General features: G+C 42.3%; 1 protein-coding gene across 9 annotated transcripts in view; it reads left to right on the forward strand.

Moving 5' to 3' along the window:
* The window catches only part of LOC144686492 (diacylglycerol kinase beta-like), a 691,325-nt gene that overhangs the window by 474,276 nt on the left and 192,902 nt on the right, over window positions 1-24,147 (forward strand). For all 9 annotated transcript variants that reach the window (XM_078551766.1, XM_078551771.1, XM_078551773.1 and 6 more), the window contains one exon: window positions 23,245-23,309. In XM_078551766.1, coding sequence (XP_078407892.1) covers window positions 23,245-23,309 — 65 coding nt within the window. The remainder of the gene's footprint in view (window positions 1-23,244; window positions 23,310-24,147) is intronic.

Below are 24,147 nucleotides of genomic sequence, written 5' to 3' on the forward strand. Positions count from 1 at the left end.
ATGCTTTTAAGGACCGCTATGAGTGGTCACCTCCTAACCATGGGTCGTAGATGGATTTCAGGTACCGTGGTGGTGGCACTGATTGACACAAATATGGCCCTGTGGTCTTAATGTCATAAGACCCTCAATCAAGTTTATTAATTAGGCCCCACTAGTTTCAGGGAGGACATTGGCCCACCTGAAAATCAGGGCAAGCTGATTTTCAATTAATAAGTTGGCAGAATTTATTTGCAATTCTTATCACATTACCATCCCGCTCACATCAAAAAATGGATATGTAGGGCAATGAAATTCAGCCCCAGCATTTCTCATCCAACCGTATTTACTCCCAACTGTTTTCCATGACAGGAAGATTATGTGGCAATGATGATGCCAGTTTGTGGAACAAACATGTCCTTTAATTGCAGAACTACTTCCTGGTGTGATTTTGCAATCCTGATTCTGCGTGTGGGTGCCGTAGAAACATTCCCTTTATACCGCAGTTTCTACAGTAGCTGAACAACAGAAGAACAACTGTACAGGCACAAGCTAGAACATGGGGAGTTGTTTTAAAATGACAACTTGTAGCTGTGTTGCTGGGCAGTGCATCATCCGCTGTAGCTGGAAAAAGTCCTTGCAGTCTAGTGAGTGCAATAATTGCTCTGTGACCTAAACAGAAGAGCTGAGCTATAAATTATTTTTAAACCCTCAAGAGTCATCCATTTTACCATTGCCTTTAGCATTGCTGATTCCTGAAGAAATATGAACAAAGTTTTGTAGAGTTGATTTTTATTTTCTGAGTAACCCAGCATGTTGTACTGAGTTACTGAATTGTGAAGAATCCTTATGAACTAGGAGTTCATATTGCGATGTTAGTGTTGGGATGCTGTTAACTATAAACTGTATGTATCCAAAAGTAGCGCGTTTGTTTAAAATAAATTTGTATCTATTAATAAAAGAATTTGCTTTGCTGAAGGAGGTGACACTCAGTTTAATATGTTAATCTTGTAGAATGCTCCTTTACCCTCACTGGGAATACCCAGTGTCCATAAAAGGAGTTTTAATAACAATTACACTTTTTGGCAAAAGTCTAAAGACAAAGTTCAAAAAGATTTATTAAACCATAAGTATTCTTAAAAATAGGCAAGTTTAATAGTTTAGGAGTAAGTTTCAGCTTTAATACATTCTTAAGAGATTGAATGTGTAAGCCGTTCAAGATTTACTTTTGAAGTTTTCCTGCTCATTTTAATCCCTTAAGTGTGTTCAAGTTTGTAATATACTCTCAGCTGTCTTTTATCTTTTATTAAAAATATGTATGTTCAACTAGATTTGTAACTCCCCTCATAACTTAGTGAGCATATCCAATGAGCAGTCAAGCAGAGTTGGAAAATCCCAGGACTGAGTGCTGAGTTATTTGACCTCAACCAGACTGATGCCAGGGATAATCCAATTGGCCTCCATATTCTTGGGTTAGAGTGAGGTAATCAGCTACATTTCCTACGTGTGCAAGCCATGTGAGGATTGCGTTAGGCTTGATTTATTTCCACCAAACCCAACTTTCCCACCTTCCTCCATTAAACCCGCCAGTGTGGTTGTATGGCCTGCTCATAGCTATTGTCAAGGCCTTAAATTAATGTTCATGTGAGTGAAGTACAACAGGATCATTGATGCAGCTTTGTGTAAAGGATGCAGGAGACATTTCTACCCACCATGTAGCACTTATTTTTGGCTGCTAAAGAGTTCCTAATCTTCACAGGGTCAGAAGATTGGTTTGAATAGGTTTGAAGGTGCTCCAGACCATTTGATCTGTTCCTTCCAGAATATAGGCTGCTGGAAGACAATGTGCAACATATTACTAATGGAAACACGTGTTGTGTGGGCCTCCAGGGAGGTAGCCAGATTGCTTGGCACTTCCTCACTTTCCCAATTCCATATGGAAACAGTTCAGACTGTCAAATATTATGCAGCTGTCTTACCCACACATATGCTGCTGAGAGGGCTTTATTTCCCCTTGGTAAGCTGGCATCTTCAAGAACTGCACTAACCCAGATGCTGGAAGGCTTTCATTCCTTAGGAGGCAGACTTAACCGGGAGGAGCTAACTGGCTTTCAGAGAGGGAATTTAAGGTCACTTGTGGAGCTGAATTTTAATCCTGGGTTTGGGACCCCATCATCTGGACCATTTCCGGGGCCTAACCCCACATTGTATTGCCATCTGAAATCTGATTTAAACACTGGCCAATTAGCAGCCAGGTTATGTGCACACTGTTCAGTTAAGGATAGCAAGCAGGCTCCAATAGGAGGCCCTCCAGCACTGAGAGATCCCCAGCCCCACCTTGAGGTGGGAGCTGTCAATGTAGGGAACAGAGAGAGATGGAGGCACCCTGGAAGATGCTTTGGTTCAAATAAGACTTGCCACGGCTTCCAGACTGCCACTATAGAGGTGGAATGTTGACTGCAGGATTGGGGGTGGGCTTAAAATGATGTTGGAGTGTGGATACCCCAGTCTGCTGGTGGAAGGCCACCACCTCCATGCATCGACTGAATTTGGCCACCACAAGGAGCCCGCCAACCGAATGGAAAATTTGTTTTGGCTTCAGAAATTGGCCTTAATAGGTCCTTTACTCGTCTTAATAGGCTACCTACCACTTGTAGGCCAGTACCACCCACCTCCCACCAAAGCGGCATGTTCCAAATGGCCTGGAAGAGGGAACATGCTGGCACCTCAGCCAGTCACAGGAAATTGTAGCCTTGTTTGATTCCTTCAGAGATCGACAATTCTATCTGTAGTCTTCGTGACCTCCTAGACTGATGTTCAAAGTTGTTGGAGTTGGGAACATATTTGAATATGTGCAGCATAGAAGTAGGAGTAGGGCATTTAATCCCTCAAGCCTGTTCTTCATTCAGTGAAATCAGGATTAATCTGTGACCTAATGTCACATGCCCATATGCTTTGATGCCTTTAGTTAACAATAATCTATCAATCCCAATAAATATCAAATTCAAAATTAATGATTGAACTAGTATTAACTACATCTTGCGGAGGAGAGTTCCAAATTTTGCCCACCTTTTCTGTTTCCGAATTTCACTCCTGAAAGGCCTGGCTCTAACTTTTAGACTATGTTCCCTAGTCCAGATTCCCCAACCAGTAATTTCTCCATCCCAAAGGTAACCCTTAATGTTTTGAAACTTTGATCAAAATCACCCCTTAATCTTCTAACTTCCATGGAATACAACTGCAGTTTGTGTAATTTCTCCTTGTAACTTAACCCTTGGAATCCAGGTACCATTCTGGTAAACCTGTGCTGCAGTACAGGGATGACAGCTCTACGTTATACGGAAAATTTGGAAAAGTTAGGATTAATCATCTTGGGACAGAAAATGTTAAGAAGTGACTAATTGAGGTTTTCATCTTGAAGAGAGGTTTTAATAAGAATAGATAGAGAAAAATTAATCCTCTGGCAAGTAGGACACTAACTAGAGGTCATATGTTTAAAATCATACATCGGCAAAGGTTCGAGGGTGATGATAAAGAGAAGTTTTTTCATTCAATTGTTGTCGGCATCTGAAACACTCTACTTGGAAACTGATCCTACTAATAATTAAAGGCAATTGGACAAGTGCTTGAGGATGAGGAAGGTACAGGGCTACAGATAAAAAGTGGGGATGTGGGTTTACGCGTGACTGCTCTTTCAAAGAGTCAGCACAGGCACAGTGGGATGAGTAGCCTCCTTCTGTCCTTGAAGTTTTACTACTCTAACTGCTGGACAGGAAGCTGGGAAGAAACCTGAGGCATTGGCTAAGAAAGAATTTGTATATAATAGCTCCTTATCTCATTTTTCAAGAAAATCTCAAAGTACTTCACAGACAATGGCTGCTGTTATGTTTATAAACATAGCAGCCATTTTCTCCACGGCGAGGTCCCACAAGTAGCAATAAGTAACTAGTCATTATGTGTAAAACAAAAATAAAAATAAAAATACCTGGAAAAAATCAGCCATTATGTGTTTTAGTTTGAGGGAGAAATATTAGCTAGGTCACAAAGAGATTTCTGACATAAACACAGAAACTGCTGGAAATACTCAAGGTCTGGCAGCATCTGTGGAGAGAGAAGCCGAGTTAAAGTTTCAAGTCATGATTTGTACCAAGAGAATTCTCTGCTCTTTGAAAAGTGATATGAGATTGTTGCCATCTACCTGATTCACCAGAATAGATTATAGTAGTGACTTTTTGATTTAACATTTCATCAAAAGGATAGCATTTCCCTCAGTACTCCTAGCCTGGATTAAATGCTGAAGTCAAGCAAGGTGTGAACACATAAACATCTGGCTTTAAGATGCTACCAGTTGAGCCATACTGACACTTGGAAGATTATGTTCATCTTTATGGGCCCAGATTTTAATGTAAAAGGACATCTAACAGTATCTGCCATTAGTTAGATTAGCTCGCACACGCATAGGTTTTAAAAGGTTTTATGTTGGCACGTTACTGAAAGTGCAAGCTGGTAATGGTGGAGTGAGTGAGGCAGGACATCTAGTACCTGAGTGAACAGGGCAACTAACTGTATATCTCCTGAACTAGATTGAAGGATTGAGAAATAAACAGTGGAAGAACTGAGAAGGCAGCACAAATTATTGGGTGAATTCAATGTCAATTTGGGTACAGAAAGAAAAATAAAGAAAGGGAAAGAAAGATTGTATTCAGATAAAGAAAAGAGAGACAAAGGAAAAATTAAAAAATAAATTTGACAATGTTTTACATCTCCAGCAACAATTAATAACTGAGAGAATGTGACACCACATTTATACTGGCTAATTTTCAGTGCCATAATTAATGATTATTAGAAGGGTATTTATATTTATAATAGACATAGGGCAGGGTTTTCAGGCCCCGCCCGCCACCCAGGATCCTCCAGTCAAATGGTCAATGGACTTTTGGCTGGGCTGCCAAATCTCCTGTGGCGGATCCTGCCACAACAGGGTCAGAAAATCCTGGCCTTAGCTTTCTCTGCTGAGTTTAGTTCATATCTATCACACGTGGATATGACAGATCAAATTGCCTCTTCTATGTTCTAACCATTCTAGGGGGTGCAACTCCTTTGATGGGTGCCTTCTGCCCATCAGGTGCACGCAACCCCCTCCCCCCAAAGATATTACCCCCTCTTTGTAGCTCTCTCCATGACCTCCAAAGCCTGACCCTCCAAACCTACCCCACCCCTGCCACCCCCGGATCCCCAAACCCTCCCAGGCCAAGAACCCCAGACTTAGCTCTAAGTCTGGTTACCACGGGTCATCTTCAAGAGATTCCTTGTAGTCCCAGCAGCAGCCACTAATGAGCCCTGGCACTGCTGGGACTATTGAGCTGCCAACCACTCAGATTGGCCAGCAGCTCTCAAGGGCGGGGCTTCCTTTCCCTGAGGGGTGCTAGCCCCACAATTGCCTTGTTAAGGCAGCCGCCAGCATATTATCGTTGGGCAGCCCTTTAAAGTCAGTCAGCTCGCAACCAGCTCACCCCTTCACCCCTGTAAAATTCAGCTCCATGGTTCCCCAAAATATGGTACCTTCACATGGGGCAGTTAGCGAAATACCGTTTTTTGTGAAGCTAAGCGTGGAATGACACAACTCAGACAGTAACTTTTGGATATTGCCATTTAAATACCCATCTTCTCTTTGCCTGAAGTTGCTATACCATTTAGGTATAAATAATGGTGAGGGCAATTAGCCTCACTGTTACTTTAACAGCAAATTCTTGCCCATTGTGTTTGTCCTTCCAAATGGTAGTGCAGACAAAATTAAATTGGAAGAGTATTGTACATCTGAAATGAGTCTGTTTGTGGGGGTGGGGATAAGGAAGTGAGTATGTGTACATGAGTCACTCAGCTAATATGTCTACATTGTAGATTCACATTTATAATACAATTACAGTTCCTCAGAGAAGTATTAGTGTCTAATCTCAAGATAGAGAAAATTATGATGCAACAAAATGATTAACATGAGTCACTATACCAATGACATACCTGGAAGCAGTTAGATGTTTTTAATTAATTCAATCATGATTTTATCCCATAAAAACATCCACAAGCCTAAAATGTGAAAAGGAAAATCAGATCCGTGCCAACAATAAGTATTCCTGCCTAGTACAAACACTATTGTTTTTTTTTCCGGCTGTACTCATTAGCTGCCAAATCTTGTTTCTTTACACTACTTTCTTCAATTTTCCATCTCCAAAGTTTGTCAACAAGCCTTTCCTCCCAAATCTGTGCCTATCTTTCCCACAAATCCAATGAACTGCTGAATCATAACAACCAGGAAGGTTGCAGGTTCAAATCCACACCAGAAGAAGGGAAGAATTGATCAAAATTCCCAGTCCATATCCAGTGGCCCCTTCAAGAAATGCTTGCCAGCTGGATGTTGGGACCAGGCTCGGCTTTGATGTTCCACTAATTCACTATCAGGACTCGCACATGGTCAATGCACTGAAGGGCAAAAGATGCCTGCGGGACAGCAAGCAGCCAAGTCAATACATTCAGGAAAGAAGGAAAGAGAGCTGGCAATGGCAGCAGGAGGAGGAGGAAGCAATTTGATACCCTTCTTTGCTTGTGCAGCAGTAATAATCTTTGCTAAGTAGTTTATTGCCTCACGTTTATTTATATTTAGGAACCAGCTGTTACTGCTGGAAAATTAATTACTTAAATCACAGGGTTACCTTTAAAATTTAGCATATAGCTTCATATAGCAGTGATTCAATTTCTAGTGTGCGTGTTTGCTATCAGTAACTTTTCCAATGTGTTTACTCCACTAATAAAACGGCCAAATGATATAGCACCAGCTGCTTACTGGCCTATTTTCTATCTTGAAAATAGCCTTTTTGATAATGAAGCAGCCCGTGCCAATCTACAACAGGGCCTGGGGAACAGCAAAACATGGACTGACAAATGACAGGTAACATTCACGTATATAAATGTCAGACAATGGCCATCTTCAACAAGGAAAAATTCAGCCCCTTGCCTGTCTTTCAGGAACACCCGGCATCACTGATTCCCCCAACATCAACATCCTGGGCATTCCCGTTGGCCAGAAACTGAAGGGGCCCAGCTATGTCAACATTATTACAAGAGCAGAACAGAGGCTGTGTATTCTGTAATGGGTGGCTCACCTCCAAACCCTTCAAAGCCTTTCCGCCATCTGAGGCTCAAATTTAATATTTGATGTCCTCCTGGAGGAATGCAATGAAATGCTCACCACTTGTCTGTCTGGGTGGATGCAGCCAAAACAACATTCAAGAAGTTTGACGCCATCCATAATAGAGCAGCCTGCTTAATCCTCCATTGTGCTATTAGATAAAGTATTCCACCCCACCCCCACCAGCTGCATATTATGGCTACAGTATGTGCAAAATACAGGTTGCACTGTGGCAACTCACCAAGGTCGCTTCAGTTGTTTATTCCTTCTATTGAGAAGGTTTGTCATGGGAACACCATCACCTCCAAGTTCATCTCTAAGTCACACATCATCCTCACTTGGACATAAAGCATTGCTTCATCAGTGAATATATATCTTGGAATTCCCTAGCTAACAGCACCTTCAGCACATAGAATGTAAATGTTTAAGGAGAAGGCACACTATCACGTTCTTACATCAATGTGACCCTGCCAACAATGCCCACATCCTAGGAGCAAATATATATTTTACAAATTGAACTCTACTCAGAAGGTAGTCCTACTGTAGCGACATATTTTAGTAATTTCAGATAGATGCAAAAACCATGCAAAATCAGGAATAATTTGTATACCAGAATATCAGAAGTGCTTAGAATCAGATGTGCTGACCCCTATTGTGCCTAACTTGTTATTCCATGCTTGCATTTAATCAAAAGAAGCTTTTGGGTCAGGACATGTTTCTCTTTTTAAAGTAAAAACTTTCCCATTCCATTCAATTTCCCATGCACCAACTGTAGCTGAATGGCCGAGACCAAGGCCTTCTCTGTGCTACTCATAAACCCAGCTTCAGTGGTACATGAGAACCCTGTGACCACTTTCAGATTTTTGCTACCTTTTGTAAGCCCCCATCTGGCACCACTCCATAGCAGCACAGTTGAGCTTGGCAATTCAATGAAGTGGAAGGCCAAAACCAGAAAATTTACATGTTACTATTATGCCACAGCACCACTTGGATTAAAATGATTTTCTGCAAATTACTCCAAAAAGTAAATTGAGCAAAATGCTTGTTTTTTTATATAATGGCTTTTCAATTTAAAATTTTGTTTATTTTTATTCATATTGGAAAATTTGAGGTTTCCTTTCAGATAACATGGCATTTTCTTTTTTTTTTTGATTAATGTGATTATCCCACTTATTCATGAAGCAGAATATTTCCTCTCTGTACTGAAGGTGCTTTTTTTATTTCGTTGCACCTGCACAGAAAATAAATCTCTTTATTACCAGCAGAGTTTCCTTCCTTATGCAATCTTCAAACAGCAGATAGAACCTTGAGCTGTGCAACACATTCTTGTAATGCAAAAGAATAGAACCACTTTTACAGCAAAATGGACAGGCTGAGAAAGAGTTACAATGCAGCAACAGCAATGTGGGATCAAATTAGATCAGAAACTCTGGAATTGAAGCTCAAGTAGTTTATGAATGACATGTGAATCATAAGGTCATGTAACTATCTTTAACTCCCTTCAGCCTGTCTATTTTGATAATGCTGAATGCATTTCAAATTTGATTTTGCCCTTTTGTAAATTCCTTCAGATCCTAGTGAAGGTGGATTGTCAGTACATATTACAATCCTTGATGATGCAAGCAAAGGTGTGATATCAATCTTGTAACTGGCAGAAAGAATTACATATATGAAGGATAGGAGATTGGTAGTAGTAAATTACAGGTTGCTAACTCAGAGCTCGAGCCTGAGATTGAATTCTTAACCTTACCACCAGCTTTTTGTCACTCGTTATTAAGTACTTTAAATTGTTTTTTTTTTCATATTTATTTTGTTTCCAACCTTATTTACCATAATATGATCATATAGCAAAATGGAAATGAGTTCATGAAAGGGTGGTAAATATAGACCTGAAGGTTTGTGACATCACATGACAAATGTTCTTTTGTACCCAGCCACAGACTACCAGGAGATAATTTTGCGATATTTGTTATGGCATTTATGTTCTTGGGTAGGCCTCATGAATGTTTTACATTGATATGGTTTTGTTTCCGTGGTTGTCCTTAATGTTAGTTCCACAGTTATACATTGCAGTCACATTCATAATTTAGCAAGTAACAAAAAGGTGGCTCTATTTATTGTGCAATTATTTCAATTTATCTTCAGCATTTAAAAAGATTGAAATATCGTCTTTTTATGAAAAAATCATCAATATACTTTTCTGAATTCTTTTTAAACTCTTTATCCATTAAAGGAGGGAATTTAAGAAAATGTACAGTCACATTCCATGTTTTTAAGAGGCGCTCCTTACAAGCAGAATAAGGCAATTAGCGCTAATCGTATTAATATTTAACAATATTTTGCTCCTACATTTCTGCAAAAACAAATATTTCATTTGGCTCTTTATTTATCACATCAGAGATAGTGTTTGTGTTCACCTTTTGAACTGAACTGGGCTCTATCTCGATGTAAATATATCCAATGATAGTGACTCAGTGTTAAGTAGATCAGTTCTGTTATTTAAATGTTGGGCTTATAATTTTAGGTTTGCTTAAAAAAATACTAATCTTCAGTAGCATTTTGCATGTAGATATCTAGGAGATCATGTTGATTACATCTGGTTTAAAAAAAATTGCAAGCGTAGGATTAACCGTAAATGTATGCTTGTTACATCTTGAAAGATTTGCTCATCTGAAAAGAATTAGTGCTTGAATCTTTTTTTTTAAGTCTGAGCACCGTCAGAGGAAGTATCAGTAACAGGACGTTGGTTACAGAGTGGTTTATTTTTTCCAAAACTAAATTTAATTCTTAATTTATGCGTAATGGCACTCTAGTTTCAGTTACACATTCCATGTCGTCCAATATTGCAATTTACAAAGAACTAATGGCCTGAGGTTTATGGCGCAGGAGTGGGTACAAGATACTCTCAACGCGCTGTAAAATAGATCATGATGACGTCGGGAGGGGGTCTCGACACCATCACGCCACATCTCGATATTTCGAGAGGCAGGAGTGCCCGTAAGACGACAGCCTGCCCGACGTCAATTAAAGGGGTAATTGAACTAATTAGAGAGGCAATGCACTGCAATTTTAAGCAGTCCATGCGGTTTCACAGTTGGTTCAAGTGCAGCCAGGGACCTCACAGTAAGCACTTTCTCAATCCAGGGCAGGATATCGGGCTGCAGAAGGAGCAAAGTTTGTGGCAGTAGGAGTTAATATCAATTGCTTAAGTTTTGACTTGCTAGATTGTTCCTGAACCATTTTGTTCAAAATTGTTCAAAAACCTATGGATAAGAAGCTTTTTTGCCTTAAAAGAGCCACTAACAGACTGACCATAACATCAGTCAGTCTGCACCTCAGCAATCTAATTGCTTAAACATGGAGATTGTTATGTCAGGTGGAGGCTCTTCCTCAGATGAAGGGAGAGGAGACAGCATCAACGCATCTGCCAACAAAAGCAAGCAGCATACCCTAAAGGGGTTTAGGGCCAACTAGGTTTACAAAAGGGAAGGAGCCAGCAGAGGCACCATTACCCATTAAGATCCAACTATCTGGCCATGACGGAGTGCAGTGCAGAAGAAGGATCTGCCTCTCAAGGGAGACAGTAATTTCCATCTGCGAAATTATAGGCCCTGAGATTGCATCCAACTGTGTTGGGGGACACCCTCTGCCCAAAAGTGACTGTTGCCTTAAATTTTTATGCTTCAGGCCCATTCTGGGGTGCTGCAGGGAATCTCTGTGGCGTGTCACAGTCTGCAGCACATCACTGGACAAAGCTTATCACAGATGCACTCTTGTGGAGGGTAAATGCCTTATACATTTCAAAACAGATGAAGATAGCCAGCAAAGCATGCTATTGCTGGCTTCCCACAGATTCAGGGCACCATTGATTGCACCCATGTGGCGATCAAAGCACCTACAGGGGACCCAGTCAATGGGTAATTGCTGTCGGCAGCCGCTGTTGGACATGACATCCACTTCTGATCCCGCCGATTCAACATGCACGTGGCGAATATAACTCATTCAGAAATGGGACTTACTGTCCTATATGTAACACCAGACCCATAGCAATGTGGCGGACTTTTAACGGCCCTCTGAAATGGCTGTAGCAAGTTGTATTAAAACCACTACAATAACTTTAATCCACATAGACTGCAGTGGTTCTAGAAGGCACCGCCATTTTCTCAAGGACAATTAGGGATGGGCAATAAATGCGAGCGTTGAGCGACACCTAGATCCCATGGATGAATAAGAAATGTGTAACCTGTTTTCAATGTGAAATAGCAGAAGTGTGCTGATGCAATTATCTTTCCAAATTTAGCTACAGGTATATTAGTTTTATATAAAACATAATGTTGTAAGAATGTTGTACCAATCAAAATTCTAGTTGTTGGTCCAGATCTTCCATTCTCAGGGGGGTGGTATCCTGGAAGTACCCCAGAAGATGCACAGGGCGACGCCTCAGAAGTCTGCACACACTGACCACAGGTGGCGCCAGCAGTATTGCTTCATGTGTTACAGATAGCCTGTGGTTTTCTTAAAGGCAGGCTGCCTCTTAAAGGGAAGGTGGGAAAGAGATTGCCACCATGGAAATTCTTGAAAAATGAACATCAGGGGACACAAAAGGACCCATTTTGACCAAGGCAGTACTGGAGGCTAGTGGTGCAGGTGGGTAGGAGGAGAGAAGCACCATGTTCGCACAAGGGAACCAGCGAACCCTCAAATGCCACCCTCGAAAGGCAGTGGGAGTAGGTGGCCAGGAGGGTTAATTCCTGGAGTCTGGACCCGAGAACCCGGCAGCCGATGTCTAATGACCTCACGTGGGTGGTCAGCATGACATCATCTACTCGCCGTACCAATGCACCAAAACTCCATCACTCACCAATCAGCACCATTTCCTGGCACTCAGGACTCATGCCTAACATTCAGATACTACACCTCATCCTCCTCACATGTACCAATCCTGTTAATCCTGCACACACTAATCTCTCTTTGCATCCACATACCAATAGCTATTCAGCTATAGCAGGCACTTTAACCAATCACAGTGCTGAACAACCACTGACATTCTACCTTCTAACTTGCAGGACAAGGTGGCACGTAATAGAAGGGAGGAGAGCAGAACTGGCAGGGGACCGGTACACTTACAACTGCTGAGCCCTAAGGAGAAGATGGCCCCCAGTATCATGGGCCTATATCGTATCCAACATCGCCAAGAAAAACAGGCAAATGGAATGTTGCCATTTATTGAAAGGGGAATGGAATTTATAAATGTTTTGCTACATTTTACAGGGTGTTGGTGAGACCACATCTGGAGTACTGTGTACAGTTTTGGTCTCCTTATTTAAAAAAGGACATAATTGCATTAGAAGCAGTTCAGAGAAGGTTTACTCGACTTATTCTTGGTATGAAGGGGTTGTCTCATAAAGAGAAGTTGGACAGGTTGGGCTTGGTATCCATTGGAGTTTAGAAGAATGAGACATGATCTTAACGAATCCTATATGATCCTGAGGTGGGTTTAACAGAGTGGATGCTAAGAGGATGTTTCCCATTGTGGGAGAGACCAGAATTAGAGGACACAGCTTAAAAATGAGGAATCCCCCATTTAAGATGGAGATGAGGAGGACTCTTTTCCCTGAGAGTAGTGAGTCACTGGAACTCTTTTCTAGAGAGTGGTGCAGCCAGGGACATTCAATATTTTTAAGGCAGAGGTGGATAGATTCTTGACTTGCAAGGGAGTCCAAGGTTATTGGGGGTAGGCAGGAAAGTGGTATTGAAGCCACAGTCAGATCAACCATGATCTTATTGAATGGTAGAGCAGGCTTGAGGTGCCATATAGCCTACACCTGCTCCTAATTCGTCTGTTCGTATGTATGTAAGAACATTGGGAATGATGGCATGTTCCTGATTATGCCCCTTATCAACTCCCAGCTCACCCTCATCCTGCTATCTGGCATGATGGGCAAGCTGCTGATGCTGTGACCACGGATCTCTTGCTTTCCACCCATCCCCTTCCCTCACACCAACCTTCCCCCATCTAATTTCCTGCTTTCAGACACCAAAGAACTGCTGTCTGCCCAACCACAGGAACACAAGGATGAAAAAGGACACAGTAGCATATCACTGATGACAACGCCCTTGATTTGACACTCGCAGCCACCATCTCAGATGTTGGCGTTGCATGTGACTCAGAGTATAGAAGGCTGCACACCACCACCTTCTCAAGGGCAATTAGGGATGGGCAATAAATGCTGGCCCAGTTAGCGATGCCCACATCCCGTGAATGAATTTTTAAAAAAAGGTGGGAACAACACACACTGACTTATCCGGGCACAACTGGACAGCAGGTAGACCACAGGTAAAGGAATGTCATTTGCCAGGTCTCCTGAGGTTGAAGTGGCAGACTAGTTCTGCTGCAGAGGACTCACTTGAGGACCTGAATGGGGCAGCATGCAGGAGAACATTGATGAGCGAGATTCTGAATGCATTGGCTAGCCTGCCAGACAGCCTACTGTCACTTTGAAGAGCCTGGCAGAGTCTGGCTCCAAGTGAGCAGAAGGCATGGTGCAGAACTTGCCCTCTCTGCAGCATCTGTTCCATCTTCCATTAAGTGTTGCAGATCGGGGGGCACTGTTACTGCTGCCCTGATGCCAGTTGCAACCTTTGGGTGGACAGGTCACCAGTTCCTCGGCCAACCCTGTGTGGATGCAGAAACATTCTGCAGCAAATACACCAAAACACCTCCAAAGACATTCCAGAATACTTTCAGGATCTTTTCAGTTGGAAAAATTTAAGTCTTACTCACCTGCAACCAGAGTACCTGGCCCTTTATATAATGCTACCACAGGCCGCAAGTGCCATTTCATGCTTCTTTGTTCATTTCTAAAAACTTAGGCGTTCCCAGGATCTGCGTTGCCCAATTTTGGGATCAGGCATCACATCAGCTGGTTGGGATGTGTGACATCAGGACCGTGCCATTTCCACATGTTTGGACACACACAGCTTTGTGCTCCCATATCAGTTTAAAACACCGTGCGGGACATGCAGGAAGCAGTGAGCGGGCTGCCCACTACAGGGGAATTGAGCATGTCTAGCAGCGCTATGCAAATGATTTCTTGCCTATAGTATTTGATGCATAATCAAATCAGCTATGTACAATTTTGCGATTTGATTAGTTGAAGCAGCTCCAACACAGTCAGACCAGGTTAGTTGAAGCAGCTCCCACGCAGTCAGACCAGGTTAGTTGAAGCAGCTCCCACGCAGTCAGACCAGGTTAGTTGAAGCAGCTCCAACACAGTCAGACCAGGTTAGTTGAAGCAGCTCCAACACAGTCAGACCAGGTTAGTTGAAGCAGCTCCCACACAGTCAGACCAGGTTAGTTGAAGCAGCTCCCACGCAGTCAGTCCAGGTTAGTTGAAGCAGCTCCCACGCAGTCAGACCAGGTTAGTTGAAGCAGCTCCCACACAGTCAGACCAGGTTAGTTGAAGCAGCTCCCACGCAGTCAGACCAGGTTAGTTGAAGCAGCTCCAACACAGTCAGACCAGGTTAGTTGAAGCAGCTCCAACACAGTCAGACCAGGTTAGTTGAAGCAGCTCCCACGCAGTCAGTCCAGGTTAGTTGAAGCAGCTCCCACGCAGTCAGTCCAGGTTAGTTAAAGCAGCTCCAATGAAGTCTGACCTGGTTAGCAATGGCTCCCATGTAACCAACTAAAGTCAGCTTCATGAAATTCAATAATATAAGAATCCAGAAAGATCTGATAAAAGCTTGCACTTCTCGTCACTGATCTTAGTGAATCCCGGCAAGATTGCTTTTGAACTGCAGACCTGTGAGTTGGAGGTGGGTGACAGTAGTATCAGTCTTGCAAAATTTAGAAGTGGTCTTCAGTAGTATATGTGACTACAAGAGCAGGTCAGAGGATGGGAATTCTGCAGCAAGTAACTCACCTCCTGACTCCCCAAAGTCTGTCCAAGGTACAAGTCAGGAGTGTGATAGAATATTCTCCACTTGCCTAGATGAGTACAGCACCAATAACACTCAGGAAGCTCGACATCATCCAGGGCAAAACAAACGGCTTGATCGGCAGCTCATCCATCTCCTTAAACATTCACTCCTTCCACCACTGGTGCACAATGGTAGCAATAGTGCACCATCTACAAGATGCACTACAGCAACTCACCAAGGCTTTTTCAATAGCATTTTCCAGACACGTGACCTCTACGACCTAGAAGGACAAGGGCAGTAGATGCATGGGGAAACCGCCACCTTCAAGTTCCCCTCCAAGCCACACACTGTCCTTGCTTGGAACTATATTGACACATTGGTGGAGTGGGAAGATAGGTGGCAGATGAACACGGAGAAGTGTGAGGTGATATACTTTGGTACAAAGAACGTGGAGAGGCAGTATAAAATAAAGGATACTATTCTAAAGGGTGTGCAGGAGCAGAGAGACCTGGCTGTACATGTACATAAGTCATTAAAGGTGGCAGGACAGGTAGTGAGAGCTTTTCTAAAGCATTCAGTATTCTAGGCTTCATTGATAGGGGCATAGAGTACAAGAGCAGGGAGGTTATTATGAAGTTATCTAAGACATTGGTTAGACCTCAGCTGGAGTAAAATGAAAGGTTCCGGGCCTTTGAAAGGATGTGAACGCATTGGTGAGAGTGCAGAAGAAGTTTACGAGAATCGTTCCAGGGATGAGGCACTTCAGTCATGAGGAAAGATTGGAGAAGTTGGGAATGTTTTCCTTGGAGAGGAGAAAGCGAAAAGAAGGCTTGATAGAAGTTTTCAAAATCATGAGGGGTCTGGACAGAGTAGATAGGGAGGAACTGTTCCCGCTCGTAAACTGATCGAGAACCAGAGGACACAGTTTTAAAGTGTTTTGTAAAAGAAGCAAATGCAAGGTGAGAAAAAACTTTTTCACACAGCGAGTAGTGAGGGTTTGGAATGCACTGCCTGGAAGTGTGGTGGAAGTAGGTTCAATTGAGGCATTCAAGAGGGCATAGGATGATTATCTAAATAGAAACAATGTGCAGGGTTACGGGGAAAAGGCAGGAGATTGGCAGTAAGTTAAAATGCTCAGAGAGCCGGTGCAGACATGATGGGCCGAATGGCCTCCTACACCATAACAATTCAGTAATTCTATGAAATCGCTGTTCCTTCACTATCATTGAGTAAAAATCCTGGAAATTCCTCCCTAACAGCAAGTACTGGTATACCAGCACTACACAAACTGAAGTGGTTCGAGAAGCTGACTCACCACCTTCTCAAGGGAAATTAGTAATGGTAAGTAAATGATGGTCTTAACAGCAAGGTCTACATTCCATAAACAAATTAAAAAATGATCCCATCTGTGATATCTTCTAAAGTACATGTGGTGTCAGTATCTGAACTGGCCTCAGAGCAAATAACAGTGTTTCTCATTGTCAGTTTCTTCTTTTTCTATCACTTCTTGCTCCTGCACCCCTTTTGGACCAGGTTGCAGTCTTTCTGTATGTGAAAGGAGACAGACAAAAGGGTGGCCCTTTGGTGAGGGGAGGAGGGGAAAGCAGCTGGTGCATTCTTAAGACATCTGAAGCTTTGTAAATCAGATGAGATTGCGGGATGAAGTAAAGAGGGACATTAGAAGGAGGATTACATATGAGTGCACCAACATCTTCAATGCTTTGAGCCTTGCTGCTGACCAATGCTTAGTTGTGTTCTCTCCATTGACGTTGAGTCTCCAGCATTGGATGAGGATATAACACCCCCCATACCTATCCTTGGCTGGTTAGGTACTGCTATCTACAGTTATATGCTACCTTGTCCTGTAAAAGAGAGGGAAATGTGTCAGTGAGTGTGATGCAATATGTTTGGGTGATGTGGACGTTGTGGTTTAAAAGCTGGAAATGTGTGCAAACTGAGAGATATGTGTGTGGTGCTTCCAGCCGTGCTAAGTGTGTGAAAGGGAAGTGAAAGTATGAATCTGAGATATGAATTGTTGGTAGGTAGTGCAGATGGAGTTGGTGAATTGAACAGTGTTTGAGGCTAGTGGTTCAGTTGGTAGGAGAAGATGTTTGAAGATGAATTCACTGACCTTGACAACTCGTGTGAGGTCATTGAACTTCTTGCAGCACTCAATCTAATTCCTTAGAGCTACAATGCAGCATTAACTACAACTGTCTGCTTCTATTGCCTTTTGAGAGTCTGTTTGAAGGGCCTCCTGGACCCTGCGGATAGAGGACATCTCTTCTCCTGTCCACCTCCTTCACCAAGGCCTTCATTACTATACCTGAGAACATTGGAGCATGCTTGCTGCTGTTGTACTATTTTTTTCTGTTTTTCCTACTCAGAATATCTTGCCCAGCCTCTTCCAGCTGCTTTAGCAGAATGTGCCTCCTCTGTAAGAGTCAAGGGGAGCTTTAAATGGTGTTGGCCTCACTCAGCAATGCATTTAGCATTAGACTGCAAGCAATGTAATTGAGTAGGCAGCACCAAGATTGCTTGCTGCCTGCATGAGAAGGAAAGGGCGAGGGTTAATCACAAATCGCCCCCATTTTCGGGGGCTATCCGAATTATTTCCTCTCTTTCTGCTACGTACAATTTGCTGGTGCAAGCTAAAGGAAGTATTACTTCAGGGCAATTGATATCTAAATAAATCAACATAATATTAAATAACCATAAAGGTTTTATAATTTAGTTTAAAAAAAATGATGGTGAAGAATCTAATTTTGGAACAAAGCCAGGAAAATCAGCGAGTTGCTACAATATAATGAGTCGTCACTGGATGAATCAATGCAAGCAGAATAACATTAAAGGGTGAAGGGAGGAACTTCACTCTTTTTTTCTTTTCATCCCAGGGCTCAGCAAGTAAAGAAAGTTGGAAATTACTAGTGTCCCTTAATCCGTAGTCTCAAAGGGACTTGGCTGGACTTGCAAACCACAATCATTGTAGACAGTTAAGATTTTACCCGAATGGATCAGTCCCAAGAATACTTTATAGGGGGATTTAAGAGAAATTAAACTTTGCTGTGCTGTTTGTAATGGATTAAATTGATATTTAAAAGCACATGAGCAGTGAATAAATATGTAAGTTGAGGGAAGTCAAATAACAAATGAGTGTTAAAAGTGACGCTCATTAGATGAAATGCTAATTGTGTGTCTTTTTGCAATTAAGCTACATGTAAGGTCAAAAGACAAAACAAAATATAATGTAGAACTCAAATGAAGAACTTTTCTGTGGTCATTCTAATTGCAAATTGGTAAAACTGAAATCCGAGTTATGTTGAAGTGATTTGCATTGCAGCAACCATTGTAGAGTACTAATGCTTTTCAGCTTTTCTGACAGTTACATTGAAATATGAAGATATTTTCGTTTGATTTAATTCAAATAAAGTCAATATGGGTGATTAACAGCCATATGTAAAACTGGTCCATATGCTTCAAATCACCGTTTAGTGTGTTTATACAGTCCTGTTTTGAAAAAGTCATAATTATTGTACTGTCCAATTTCATTACACCACTTCCATTGAAAGCCAAACTTTTCGCAGCTGTAGTGGATGACAGGCAAAGGCAAATGTGAGCTAATGTTGCACAAAATAGTTGGGAGCCTAAGGCATAGTTAAGTTAGTTGCATGGATTTGAGCAAAAAGTTACAAAAGGACATTGACAAAATCAGGCAAGTGGAGCTTAGTGTGGTGAAATGTAATCTTCAGATCTGAAGATGAGTCAAAATATTCTCTTGATGGTGCAAGACTAGTAGCTGTACAGGAGCAAAAGAATTTAGGTGCCCATATGTTATACCCAATTTGTGAAACTGTCCGTTTCATGAAATGGGCACTGGTAGAACCCATTCCATGAACTCAGGAAAGATTTACCAGAGCATTTGAGGACAGCTTATATAAACTTGGTTTGTATTCCCTTCTGCTTAGAATGGAGCAGAGGTGAACTCATTGAAAATGATAAAGGAATTTGATAGGGTAGATGCAGATGCTGGAGAAATACCAAACAAGATGACCTGAGGCCGTAACTTCCACGCTCCCCAGTATCGGATTTGGGGGATACCCCAAAGATGTGCTGGGGAATCCCTCTGCAAAGTTCTCAGGTGAGGGTTTGCGTGGCAATTGTCCAGAGTTGCACACTGCCTCTGGATAATTGCACTATGCTGGGAACCATCCGAAAATGCAGCTTAAATCGCAAACTTCAGATGGTTCTGCCAGGGTTACAATGATAGTTACTCAGAAAAAGTTAAAATTAGAACCTCCTCTAACTTCTGGGTAACTATTGTAAAGACCCAAATCGAGCCCACAGGACTACCGGACATCCCTGACCCGACCCACACTCCACCCCTTGACCTCCAAACCCCCACCTTCCCTCCAACCTCTGAACCCCCATCTCCCCGCCCCCTCCCCCAACCTCCTCCCGACCTCCAATCCCCCCACCTGCCGACCTCGGACTTCCGCCGCCCCCCCCGCAGCCCACAAATCGTATCCACTTACCTTAGACACTTAGCTTCTCCTTGACCTGTCAATTTCCCTGGTCCTTTAAACTTACCTGCTTTACAGCAGCAAGAGCTGTCTAAAAAGAGGGTGTGGCCTCCTTGAACCCACTGGAGCTAGAGTTTGCTGGGGCCTGCGTGGAGCCTTTCAATGCAGGCCCCAAGCAGCTCCGGCGAACAGAAGGGTTAGCGTAATTTTCAAGACCAAGTAAATAGGTATTTATTTCTTCTAATCCCTGCGGGCCAGCACTTTCCAAAATTAGTTGAATGTTATGGCCCATGATCTTAAAATTACCTCTACCATTTCAGAATAAAATCAGTAAATACGTTTTGCACAACAGGTAGTGGAAATCTGCAACTTGATCGCCAAAAGGCTGTTGCTGCTGAGTCAACTGAAATTTCGAAGACTACGATCAGTTTTTGATAGGTAAAGGTATTGCGGGCTATACACAGGTGAATAAGTTGAGGAGTTGAGGTCAGATCCACAATCTAATTGAATAGCAGAACATGGTTAAAGGGTTGAATGGCCTACCCCTGACCCAATGACATTTTACTCCCATGTACATAATTTCCCAGGAGAAATAAGTACTCTTCAGCCAACTCTATTGATGGAATATTTTGACAGCTACTGCTCAATAGTTCTTTGAAAGGAATTGATGACTAGAGGATGTACTTTAAAAGCTTTAGTCAGGTAATATTTATAATTTCTTTTTAAGCAGAGAGGAGGCTTTTTTTAATAGAGAATTTTTAAAACCGAGTCTGTTATGTGTGAGAAAGTGAGAAGAAAAGGCAGACTACTAATTAAATATTTGTTGTGCTTTTGGCCTATAAACTTCAGAAAGTGCAACATTATGTTCAGGGGGAATGAATTAATTGCTTTTTGTTGAATGTGGGGAAAAAATAGGTTAGGAAGCAAACCTGATATAATTGTTTCACGTGATTTAAAGCCAATTTTGTTAACAATTGAGACAAGTATTTTAATCATCAGTAGCTGTCAGACACAGAGACAAACATATTCATGGTAGAAATTGAAATGTGTTGCACACATGTTTCGGGCATGGAAAGGATGCAGAGCTTCCCAATTTAGAATTGGGTAGCCTGCGCCCAATCTTCCTCGGGATTAGTCCCACTGCTAAACTTGTGTGGACGTTTTTAGGTGATCACACAGATGTTAGGCCCTTAATATTTAAGCTGCCTATTGCCCACTCTAGGACTAAATTGAGATATGAGTGGGGCAGGTGATAGGCCTGTACCACTCGGTGTTCTTCAACGGCCTCCATGGTTGCCAACTCCAGACAAGTTTTCTTTTTTGCTTAAAAAAAAACTCTTTCTGCGGTACCAGGAAGAGCAGAAGTAAACCCCGAACTCTACAGAAGTCACTGTCACTCCCATTAACCTGCATCAGTGCCCCGTTGAAATCTCCCATCAGCAAGGCAGGCAGTCCTATGGCAGGCAAGCTGCCTGTGGACGCGAGACCAGCAGCAAGTGTGTTGATGAGGCCTTCAACAGGCTCAGACTATCTTCCTGGCTGTGGCTTTCCTCATTTCATTTGTTTTCTTCAAACAAAAAGCAAACTAGTTGAATTTTAAATGGCCTAATTACTGCCTGTGTTTCATTCATATTACTTAGAAGGACAGAGAGAGAAGCAATGACAAAGACGCAAGCAGAGTACACGCCGAGGAAACAGTCACAAAAACACCAAATACAGTTTTTACATGGATCGGTTACAACGTCACAAACCGCTACTACTAGCATGGAATCTCACCACACCATACCCTCCACCTTGACCACAACCAATAATATCAGGCTCTCTTTCTCCTCCCCACTCCCTAATGACATATAATATAATGAGCCAACCTCTTCTTCAACTCTTAGTTGTGCTAAAATCCAGAACCACCACTGGCAGTTTAGCCAAATCTTCCTCTCAAGGGATTCTCAACCAAAGGATTACCATTCTTGTTCCCAAATTTCAGCTCCTCAAGCTCTTCAAAACCCCAAGCCCATTCCACAGTCAAACCCCAAGACTGCTCCCATTTGTTACCCAAGCACAACACTTCCCCAAGGGCAGTTAAACTCCATACCCAAATCAACTGCTGAATACTACATATCTCCAATTGATATATATTGCATACCATTTATCAATGTATTAAAAATGGAGAGTAAAAAATGCAATGCACAGGCAAAGAGATATCTTTTAAGTCTGAATAAAGTTGCAAAACTCAATGCCCAAAGCAGAAGGAAAGATCATAGAATAGATTCAAAAAATGAAATGTGACTTGCCTGATCACCATAATTTAGTGATCCTAATGTTATCCCCTGGATGGCTTAAACATCCTGATTATAGCTGGTTATGTTATGTTATGAAAAAGCTATAGTGGTAGTGGAGAGGGTGCAAAAGAGATTTACAGAAATTCAAGGTTACAGTGATCAGAAAAGGATGAAGGCTGTTTTATTTCTCTTGAATAGAGAGGCTGTCATCCGCTGGTGGGTTTGCAGGTGAGGGCCTGTAAAATTCCCAAGATGGCCTTCCCACTGCCCTCCTGCCCACCCCTGACCCAGCAATTTTACATGGGCTTGCCCTCACCCCAATTGAGGCCTTTAAGTATTGGCCACTTAAGGGCCGCTTCATGTCCGATATCAATTCTGAAGCTGGCAGGCGGAGTTCAATGGCAGAGAGAGGCTTGGCAGGTTACCCTGCTCAAGCCTCTGATGGGAAGACGGGTGTCTCCCCCCATGGCCCCCTTTCCATATCGGGTTCCCCCTCTCCCTCCACCCAGGTGCTCCCTTCTCTCCTGGCCTCTCCATTTAGGTCCCCACCCCGTCCCCTGGGCCTCACGTCCCCTCCCCACCTTTGGACACTTATTTGGTCCTGGACTCCGGGACTTAGAATTTCGGGACTTCTTGTCATCCCAGTCCTAGCCACTGGTGCTGCTGAAGCTACAAAACTACCAGCCTATCAGATTGGTTGGCAGCTCTCTGAGGCGGGTCTTCACTCAACTGAAGGGCAGAAGACCTGTCTCCAGCCAATTAATGTTCCTCTGAGCGTTAAATGGCTCTGGGACTGCTATGATTGATAGGGAATGCATCCCCACAGGTGCTGGGGCAGGAAACCCCACCATCCAAAAAATCCTGCCCATAATCACCAAGAAATCAAATAGGGAATTCAGAAGTAACATCTTTGCTTAGAGATTGGGGAGGATGTGCAATTCACTACCAAATGAGCTGATTAAGTGGATAGTAGAGATATATTTAAGGTGAGGCTAGATAAGCATGCGAGGGAGATGGCAATAGAGAGTTATGCTGATGGAGTTAGGTGAGGAAGAATAGGAGGAGGCTTGAGCAGAGCATAAACCATGTAATGGACTGATTGGGCAAAATGGCCTGTTTTTGTTCTCTGTACTCTATGCAATTGCACCTAAATAATGAAACACACGTCTTCTGACTCATTGTAAGCCATGTCACTAAGAGAGCTAATAGTTAATTTTTTTTTAAAATCAGTGAAATGCATAACTGGTATCAAAATTTATGAAATATAAAATGAGGCACAGCCGAATGATATATCAGTTAAATTGTACTGATTATCGTCCTCTTCTTTGCTTCTTGTATAATACATTTTTGAAATATTTTTGTGTAGGATGCATCAATTGCTCACAGATTTCACGTAATGAGAGAAAAGCATCCAGAAAAATTCAACAGCAGGTAAGAGTTCTTTTCCTCTATCTTTTTCTCCTTTTCTAAAGAGACTGCCTAACCACACAGTCACACTGACATGATTTTATATCAAGCGATAAAATTGCACTGCACATTGAAAATTGGGACAGTTTTTGTTCATTTCAATTCATAGCTGAATTACAGAAATTTTGATTAAGTACACATATTTTTGTTTCTGCTCATTATCTGTCTGGGTTACATATGGCTTAAGAATAGTCACTTGGTAGCAGATTATTGCTGAAAAAAGAGACATGCTGTCAGAGCTTTTCATCTTGCACTCATCGGGACAGATGCAAGAATGCCAGATATAAAAGGTAGCAACAATTTATACTGCATGAGAAAAGGATACTGATTGATTGGCAAGTTGACTCTGATTGGTCAAGCCATTGCCATGGAGAATGCACCAGGGAATTATTATCTGCTACGCTTTTGTTTAATTCAAAAAAGGTGCAATGCTCGGACGTGTTGCTTTTGCCTGCAGAGGATCGGTCCCTGCATGTGAATATATGTAGTTTCTAGCAAACGAAATGAGCCACATTGCAAGCCTGACCAATGATCTCAAATTGGTTGTTACCGTAATTCTTAGAACATTCAGGATTGTTCAGCAAGTACTGTCCAATCATGGAATCACATCTCATATTAGACATTATGTTCTGAGTTTTGCAAGCATGGGCTGGTTTAGTACGGTCAGTACTCTGTTCCTTCAACAGCATAGTTTAAGAACTTGTAATACCATCATATATTCTAGTGTACAATAAAAGCAGAAACAGCAAGGCTTGAATGAAAGACCTATTAGCGATGCAATATGAAGTTTCCTGAAAGTGTT

Source organism: Cetorhinus maximus, chromosome 11 (genome assembly GCF_964194155.1).
Source record: "Cetorhinus maximus chromosome 11, sCetMax3.hap1.1, whole genome shotgun sequence".
Lineage (NCBI taxonomy): Eukaryota > Metazoa > Chordata > Chondrichthyes > Lamniformes > Cetorhinidae > Cetorhinus > Cetorhinus maximus.